Source organism: Phalaenopsis equestris, unplaced genomic scaffold (assembly GCF_001263595.1).
Source record: "Phalaenopsis equestris unplaced genomic scaffold, ASM126359v1 Scaffold000808, whole genome shotgun sequence".
Taxonomy (NCBI): Eukaryota; Viridiplantae; Streptophyta; class Magnoliopsida; order Asparagales; family Orchidaceae; genus Phalaenopsis; species Phalaenopsis equestris.
In genome coordinates this window covers 112087-122031 of record NW_018165248.1, presented here as the reverse complement: position 1 = coordinate 122031, position 9945 = coordinate 112087, and the positions used below count along the sequence as shown (strand labels likewise).

General features: G+C 33.1%; 1 protein-coding gene across 2 annotated transcripts; it reads left to right on the top strand.

The window, feature by feature from the left end:
• Positions 1–563: 563 nt before the first annotated feature.
• Positions 564–7805, top strand: LOC110031415. 2 transcript variants are annotated; one of them, XM_020734597.1, is made up of 9 exons: positions 564–873; positions 966–1025; positions 1129–1176; positions 1321–1453; positions 1546–1622; positions 6659–6754; positions 6846–6916; positions 7064–7154; positions 7552–7805. In XM_020734597.1, exons 1-9 carry the CDS (start codon positions 646–648, stop codon positions 7669–7671), a joined length of 924 nt encoding a protein of 307 aa, XP_020590256.1. In that variant the 5' UTR covers positions 564–645; the 3' UTR covers positions 7672–7805. The 2 variants fall into 2 exon arrangements, with proteins under 2 accessions (XP_020590256.1, XP_020590255.1); XM_020734596.1 differs by lacking the exon at positions 7552–7805 and having other exon boundaries at positions 7064–7310.
• Positions 7806–9945: the final 2140 nt, after the last annotated feature.

Genomic DNA, 9945 nt, shown 5'->3' with positions numbered 1-9945 from the left:
CCTTCTAGAATGTTAAAAATTCAAATGTTATGGTCGAATTGTTTGGTGTGTGTATAAATAAATGAAAATTGGTGTATTTGCTTGGTCCTATTTATTAGAAAAATTTTCAGTCCACATTCCGGACGTAGTTCTTGTGCGGACTCCAATAATATGCGGCTATTCCTTCTAGAATGTTAAAAATTCAAATGTTATGGTCAAATTGTTTGGTGTGCGAATAAATAAATGAAAATTGGTGTATTTGTTTGGTCCTATTTATTAGAAAAATTTTCAGTCCAGATTCTGGACGTAGTTCTTGTGCGGACTCCAATAATATACGGCTACGTGTGCTATATCACAAATGTTATATATTATTGAAATAAGAACAATTATTTCGAAGTTATTGTCGTGGTTCCAATTTAATATTTTTCTTATGCGAGCCCCACACACACAAGTTTCGGATCGGACTCCAGACATAGCTCTATGTGCGGACTTCAATAATATATCTTTACTTGTATTAAGATTATATATTAATGAAATAGGAAGGATGGTTTCAATTTAATATTTTTTCAAGTGAGCCCCCTAAGTTAGCTCCCTAGTCCGGACAGAATTTTTCGCTCCTTATCTGTTCTCCGCGGCCCATTGCCCCGTCCACTGTCCCCGGCAGGCATGTCTCAAATAGCATCGCTACTCCTCTCTCCCTCTCTTTCTTTCCCGCTCATACCCGCAGTTACCCCAAATCCTCGCCGCGTCCCCTCTGTCCTCTTTAAATCCTCTGGCCGACTCGCCGCCGCCGGCGTCCACTTTCCCGCCATCACCTTCGCCGTCTCCGAGCCGAATGCCCCAAACTATCTCGATGAAGAAGAGTCCATCCTTCCCCTCCTCGAAGAACTCTCCGTAAGACCCTCTTCTTCTTCTTATCTTACTCGCTCGCTGTTTAAGTTGTGCCACTCATACACCCGAGTGGGGTGACGGGCCCGTTCTCTCAGGGATGCCTCGGTCTGCCTACAGATTACCTCTCAAATCTCCCTGGAGATCTTCGGCTAGATGTAAGGTTATTCACTTCGAGACGTGTATGTATGTTTGAATTCGCCGATTTGTGGTTTCTGATGGGTTCCTTTACTTCCTTTGCTTTTGGCTTCCTCTTTGAAGCTAAATGATGCCGCTTTTGATCTCGCTAATGGCCCTGTCTTGGATGAGGTTCGTTAGTCTTTGCCTAGTTTTGTTTCTTTCTGTGTTCTAGGGTTATTAGAACTGAATTCTATTGTTTGCTCGGATTTTCCTTATATTAGCTCGTGAGGCTGCATGCAGAAAATGAAGCTCCTTATCGTTACAATTTTGTAGTGTGGCAAAGAAGTTGGGGAACTCTTTTTAAATTTGTCTCGAGCATGGGAGCAAGCCGACACAATGACATCAAACATCCTAGCAAGCGAACTTCCGTCGTTGTATGATCATTTGAGCAGTGATCTCAAACCAGGCAAGGAGCATGGAAACTATTGCCATTGTTTATACCTTCTGCATCTATTGACGTTTTTTTTTTGTTGAAGTAATAGTTTGACTTCTGTGTAGCAATTGGGAAGCGATTTCTATCTGCAGGCAGACGATTTGAGGCTATGGGACAGTACGGACAAGGAGAGCTACAAAGGGTATGGCTTGGACTTGATATATTCTGTTTTTTCTAGTTCTGAAGCTGTTTATTCTAATCTGTTGAGTTTTTCTCATTTATTTCCCGTGGCCTTTTATTCTTCAAGAAGTTAGATGTTGCGAACGTATATATTGGCAGTGCCATCTGTATCTTTTTTAATTATCCTTTCAAGGGGCAATTTGGTTCAGCTTGATTCAATGTTATTTAGATGTCACTATTATTAATACACCAATATTATTATTTGTCAGTGCTATTTTTTAAGTACTGTTTGTTTGATGATAACATCTATTGCATGTTTGATTCTTGCTATCTCAAGAGTACTCTATGAAGCTTCTATAGATGTCGCTCAATTTTAATTGGCATCTGGCATTGGTTTAGGACATGAATGACATTTAAATGAGTATTATTTAGAGCTGTCAACTAATCAAATGACCAACATCTAGGCATTAGATATCAATATTTGTCAATCAAATCTTTTAACACTTAATCAACTGTTTCTAATGTAATATGTATTACTTGTTTTGTTTTAAAAGGCTGCTTGTAGAAGTATTTTGAAAACCTTTCGGTGTCAATGAACAAGCTTGGCATGAATAGCTTGCTAAAAACACTTTTTTTGATAAAAAATCAGAAGACATGAAATGTTTTAATTGACTTTGATAATTGTGATGCTATTTTGAATATGTTAGGTCAATGATTATTTGGAATTATAGAATTGTTGACCCATAAGCTTATGATAATAATGAGCTTATTTTGATATTATTAAACTAAAAATTTGGAGGTACTAATGTTTCAATTAAGTCATTATAAGATTGATGTAATGCTATAATTACTATGATGAGATTATTAGTATAGGTACGATCCAGTGGCCACACATCATCAAGCTGACGTGAAGGAAGGACTCAAGATAATAATTGAAGATTTATCTTGACACTTGTTGTCTTGTAATTTTATTTAATTTAATATTTAGTAATTGTAATTGCAAAATGTTTTACTTTAGTGCTCTATATGACTTTTAAAACTAATTTGAAATCTTTAATAGTTTGATGACAAAAATATGTTTGGAGATATTGATGCTTTAATTAAGTGATTACTGCATTGATAGAATGCAATAATCAACATGATGAAATTGTTAAATTCTGAGACATTACCATTCATAGTCAAGGAGGCATGATGGAAGACTCAAGATCAAAATTGAAGATTTTTATTGAATTTATTTTCTTGTTATTTTTACTACAAATTTTTTTTTAAGAACATGCAATTGCTCATGTTTCAAGGTTTCATGTCAAGGAATGTGTTGAATTGGCATATTTTATCAAGGGGTTGGTTTGGAAGAAAACTAGCTTCATATTAACTTTTTGTGAGCATTTTATTTGAATAATATCTGTTATACTTTTTTTTTGGATCCTATGGTTCAGTGAAGAAGATATAGATAGACAAAGTTATTGTGGTGGAAATTATAATATTAAGATAGATGTGCAAAAATATTAGGAATGATGAATTGAGAAAATATCATATATGAGAATTCATGGAGTGGCCAAAAGAACATCGTGTTATAAAAATATATCATAGAAGTATAATTGTAAATTCTATGAAGATAAAAATAGCCTAGTTTTGTGTTATGGATTAAGTATTGGGCTGTGAGGAAGTTTTGGACATCGAAAATAAGAAGATTAAGATGGATTTATTGTATTCCTATAAATGATAGATTATATTAGAACGGTGATGGGAGTGATATAGATTGAAGGTAAGTTAATGAAGAGCAGATCTTGATGTTTTGGATCAAAAATTAAAATGTAATCCAAGGGCTAAATGGAACAGATGTATTGCAGATGTATTGAAAAAAAAAAAAGAATTGGTTTAGAACTTGATGCAATACTTATTAAGAGTAAAGAAAATGAAGAACGATTATTGATAAATATGGCTCAAATTTGTTGGGATGATGAAAAATGGGTTCAAAGATCACTTCATCTATATGTTTGTTTCTTTCTTTTTGTATATACGAAAAATATTAGCATGAATCTTGAAAAAATCAAGCGGTTCGAAGGGACTCCACGATTTTCGATCTGAATTGCATACGAAAGATTATCAAGTGATTGGCTAAGTCATCACACTTGCTCAGAAGACCAGTATTCCTATCAGAGCTAAATGGCAGATTGAATCCGTTTGCTATCATAATCGATCAGGAATTAGGTGACTGACAGTTAGAATTAAAAGTCAGTTGGCTTACTATGTATTATATTTGATGGTCGCAACTATTTATGAAAGTGACACCCATTCAGTTATCTGTATTAGAGAAGTAGTTATATCAACTACCCAATATTAGAAAAAAGACTATCCTCTAAGTAATGAGATAAAGAGGGATGATAATGTAATTGTAAACCTGAGCCATCTATGATTATAAATAGGGGTTGTTTTATGTGTAAGGGGTTACACACTTATTACACTAAAACTCATAGACTTTTGATCTCTTTTTATTTCGTGCTCTATCTCTCGAGGAGTGCCTACTTAGATTTGAGATTTAACATCTTAAAAGGTGGTGCAGTGTGTGTGGACATGCTATAGACGAGAAACAGAGCGCTACAAGAAGGTGAGATTAGCCGAAGAGACACATCAATAATGGAATGTACTCAGGAATTTATACAACAACAAATTTAACTGCAAATGCAGGAGTTGCAAAACCAAATGGATGGTTGGTTTAATGCTTTCCAGGAGGCAATTATGCGAATGCGAGATCAACCGCCTCTCGAGAGTCCTACAGAATTTAACCTCGTGGGTTAGAACCTTGAGAAGAACCAACAGTTCCTAACAGTCGGAGATAGCCGAAGAGAACGAAAACTCTCAACAAGAAGATGCTTGGTCTGCATTAGTGGAGAGAAATTGGTCGACACGGGACAAAGCATCTTAGGTACTATTTCCGGACAAGCAATTGAATTAAAGATCAAAGGAGATCGAGTTTGGTGATCATGCAGAGGAGAAAACAAAGAAACATAAGTGTTCTATTTTCCAAAAGTAATTTGTTTAAATAAGTATTGTTTAGTTTTACTATTAACTCCAATGGTTAAACATAAAATTTAAGGATTTAAACTCTTAATTAAAATGATAAAATTATTAATTTAATTATAATTAACTAAAACATAATTTTTTTATGTGAGGTAAAATTATTAATATAAATATGTTGTATATTATTGGTGTCAATTTGAAGGATGTGACAAAAGTTAAGAGCAAGGAAATCATCTAGGCTTAAGATGACTAATTATGTTTTTAAGGCACAATAATATTTCATGCTTACAGTTTTTCACTAGTATGTCGTATAACAATAAAATGAAATCTTATATGGTCATTCATATCGTAGTCATGAAATATACATATTAAATACTGTTGTCTTAATAGTTGCATAATATTTTATTTTATAAGTATATCAAATTATTGGATGAACTTTATGTTCTAGTAGAGATCTATCTGTTAGCTTATTCCACGGTTAGATATATAAGTCAGATTATTGCTTGACCATTAGAGTTATAGTAAAAGTGCATCTATTAGATTATTGCATGATCTTTATTTTCTAGTAAAGTTGCATTATTTTTGGTAGATAAATACAAGTTGTCTTATATGATAAGAATGTATGTTATGAAGAATAAAATGATGTATATATGAATATTTGTTTGTGCAGGTTAATAAGAGTTCACCCTTATGGTATAGACAGGGGACACTAATGTTCCTGCGCGTGTACATATTATTCTACCATCCCAAATAAATGTGATGTTTAGATCGCTAATTGCTGTGTTATTGAGAGAATATTGACTAGATGTGAGTATACACCTTTCCTTCTCAGACAATCATGTAAATTTGATCACGAACCGTTGTACCGATGAGATAATATCGGTTAGGTATGTGTTATATTATATTTTGACGGTGCTCCAAAGACAGATGTCAATGCTAGCATTATTAAGTAAAAGTAAAGTTAAAGATTAATATTGAAGAGTACACTTAAAGTTAAAACATGTCAAAGTTTAAATTATTTTTATTAAATGAATGTTATTGACACACATTGGATTATTTTAGTATCTTCTATAATGAAATATGAAAGTCCAACCTACATATTATTTTTTTTTCATAAATTATTGTGGTTTAGAAATGTGATTGCTCGACTGAGTTATTTTAGATAACTCATTATATTGTTTTAATATATTTTTCAGGTTTTAAACTATTTGAATAAGATGAATAGAAGAGGAACTAATGCATACAAAAGCTGAGTTCACGACTGGAAAGATAAATATTTAATTGTTAATTTTTTTTTTACAAGCTCTTTTCAATTAATATGTGGGTGTTAAACTATTAGTGATAGATAAAATAATAGGAAAATTAATTCCACCACCATTTGACTGACCGTTTCCGCTTTGGGTGATAGATAAAATAATAGGAAAATTAATTCCACCATTTGACTGACCGTTTCCGCTTTGGTTAATTTTAAGCCCTAGGCCGGATTGTGACCGTTTGAGCTATTGAGAGTGTTCGTAAATTCATGAAGTTGTCTGATCTGATATTTTTGCTAACCTGACCCAAATTCCAAGATTGATCCAATCCTATGTAAGCATGTCTGGGCCAAGTTATTGGGTATTCATCTACATATTTAATTAACCCATTCTTTATCTCTTTGTATTTTACTGTAAAAAGAACAAAAGAATTAAATATCTCCAATAACTAGTTAATAATAGTTTATAACATGCAATCAATGGTTGTCATGATGTGTAACTTAGTCTACGAACTGTCTTTCAGTGCAAGATCTCGAGCGGGGTTGTTGTATGCTGCTTTTTACTTGCAAAAATGCATAACCTTCAGTGAGATTGAAAGACTTGAAACACTGCTCTGGGCTTGCCCCTCCATTATGACCATGAAAAATCTTCGAGATCTCTTTTGCATTTGTTATGTAATGTTTCTTTTTTGTATGGGAGTTTATTTAGTTATAATAAATTACAACATTGCTCATTGATGTGCAATTCACATGGATTAATAATTTAATCCATTCATAATTTGCAGATTGCTCAAGCAATGATCAAGATTGGGAAGCTGCTTTCTCTTGCTCCAGTACCTCAAACAGACAAATCGCCAAAGAAAGAATCAAGAACTTTTAAGGTAATCAGGTCCCGCTACTTCATGCTTCACTAGAATTCATTTTTTCTGTTCATATAGCTGAAGCTGCAGTTTCGACCGTTTTTTCTTTTAGTTCGGCGAACTTCAGGTCGCATTGACTCCAGAGAAAGCAAACATAGGAGCTGCTATTGCCTTTGCTTTTGGGTAAAGCTTCGTTACCCGAGTGTGTTAAATCTGATGTTTATATAACTAAGATCATTTATATTCCCCAAGGTTTGATAAATTTTAAAGAAAACATTTTGATGATTTGATTGTACTGCTTTTAACTTTTTCCATGAACTTCGAATATAGATTTCTTTCGTGGGAGCTTAGCCAAGGCATGCAAAACATTCCAGAAAGCTCATTCCAGTATGCAAATGATAATGCGCTCATGCTGGCAAAGGTGCTTAGCAAATTTAATACTTGGGAAATTACCACACAATACTTATGGATTTACATGTACATACATACCACAATACTGATGAATTTACATGTCCAAAACCCAGAGTTTGATATTTACATTTATAACACATTTTTATCATAAACCTATATATGAGAAGGTATATTTCATTTTTAAAAAGGTTGCGGATGTGATTTTTTTGATGTGATATTAAAGATTTGATTGGCATGCAAGTAAATACGAATGTTTAGGTGTTAGATATGTAAATACATAAGAATTGTGTGAAATGTATGTAAATGCCCTATAATATTTTCGAGTGTCATTTTGAAAATTTATGTCCATCTTTTAGTGCAAATATGATATAATCTGTTTAATTTGCTTCACTCTGACTTTCTTGTAGTCACTTAGAGGATTCCTTCTTCTGATTGCTTATTCCTCTGCCCTTTTGTCTGCATTTGCTTCTGTTGGTCTCTTGTTACTTGGACGGCAACTGAGCTCTGAAAATTCGAAGGAACCGTAACCTCAGTGTGAGTGAAATAATCACAATTACCAAAAGATTGTGTTAAAAAAAATATCATATACTTTTTTTACCATTTAAGTTAATGTATATATTGCTTTTACATATATGAAAGTTTCTTTTCTACGTTTTAGTTAGGGCATCTTGTGTTGCATTTCTATGTTTGCTTATCGTAATTTTAAATCAAATACAGCTATTAAATTTTAGGAAATGTCTGTTCAACAAATTTTATTTTGAAACAAAATAGTGTGTTCAAAATTTGAAAACATCAATTATGAAAATATGAAACAAATTCTCATTTGCTCGTGTTTCTATTCCAAGTGATTACAAAAATAAATGAGTGTGAATTTTTGTGATTTAACTTGATTAGGATTTAATAAATCTGGTAAATTTGAATTTATTAAATTAATTTCTAGTTAACTCTCAGAAATTGTTTGGCATTATATTTTGTTAAATTCAATTAACTGCAGTTAAACAGTGGTAACTTTTTGTTTGATTTAAGTTTTTGTTTTTTTAAATAAAACATGACAATATTTTTAAATGAAAAAGAGAGTACAGCTTCAGCACTTGCTCCCTCCCTGGCCCACAAACAGTTACCATTACAACAATCAAATGGAACCACCCTGTAATGCTAAAGTCTGGAAATAGTAAATAAGTACTTAATACTCCTGTAATGCTACTTGATAAACTCTATAACTAGTGTCTGTCATGGATCCATCCAATGGATCCATAATTAAATGATATTTCAAGCTCTTAAGTTGCAAGTAATCAAAAGTAAATCATCTTGTTCATATGGTTGTTGTCCCATCCATAAAAAATAATGATTGTTTGCTCCAATGCATCCGCTAGATGAATTCCCTTTGAAACTGTTCATTCCAATTTGCTTAAAGTTCTATTTGAAAATAATATGGGAAGCCCTTAATACTCTAGGGCTAGGGATTGATACTCGAATTCAAGTTGAGTACATTCTTCAATCTTCCTTCTTCCTTCATTCTTCAATAGATAGGATGCATGAAACTTGTAACTAATGCTTCATTATACGCCACGACCTAGAACACACAGTAAATAAGAATGGTGAAACTCAAGTTATGATTAAGCCTTGAACCTATGAAGCAAATTTTTGAACTAACTGACACTTTCATCCCATCTCATACTATCAAAATATTATATTACACCTTCAACCCATCTCCTACAATCAAAATATTTTATTATTAGGTTGTGCTGTGAAATAATTTTATATTGAGATAATGTGATCAAAATTTCTTACATGTGCTTTTCACATGTTCGTGATGATTGTATGTCACACAATATTACCTTGAGCTCTTATCGATAGACACATACATGTGCGGGTCCTCATCACCAATCGCCATCTCACTTGACTCACTGGTGTGTTTCATTTAAGTTTGGGACATTAAAATATTATATCATATCTATGATATTGACTGATAAAATTTTATAAGACAACATAAGCGATTACAATATCTGTCTAGATATTTGGAGAAACTACTGCATATGAGTTAAAACTTGAAGTATTTTTTTTAGATACCAAATATTCTTTCAATTATGATAAGTAGTTGGACAAATTATTATACTGCTCCTGTGTGTTGAATACACTATAGATTTGGTTCCGTGATTTCACTCAAATGATACAGAAGTGTGCTAATGGTTTCTCAATGTTATCATAGTCAGAATCAACTAGGTAATACCACCCTTATTGCACTCCAACTATGCCATCTTCCACCAATCAACGCATCTTTCCCATATCTACAGCTGAGCTCTCCTAATTGAAGTAATGTGCCCAAACTGACGATTTAACGATATGGTTGCCATCACATTTTGAGAAGTAAATCCTTTAATATTTTGATACCTATTCCACAATTCTTGACTTAGATTAGCCATTATGTGTCTACTGTCAATTGCGCCAATTGCATTGAGAAAAAAATGATATGTGCATTCTTTATGATATAAGGCTGATATTTTGATTCAAGTGATAACAAATTGAACTCATCAACTAATGATGCAATAGTTTGTAACACAAGTCTGAAGTATTTACCAACTATTTCTAGCGAATGTTGGAAGAACTCACACAACTGCCTATAAATGTGTGCATGTACAATGCCTCTGAGAAATATTTCAAGCTGTTATGCTAGAACCATGTTTCTCGTGAGTAGATCATGTTTTACCAAAATATTATGTAGCTGCACAAAAGTCGCAGATGATGTTTCAAAGATGCTCCTGGGTGATCAGCAAAAACATCCATCACATATCAATATCTGG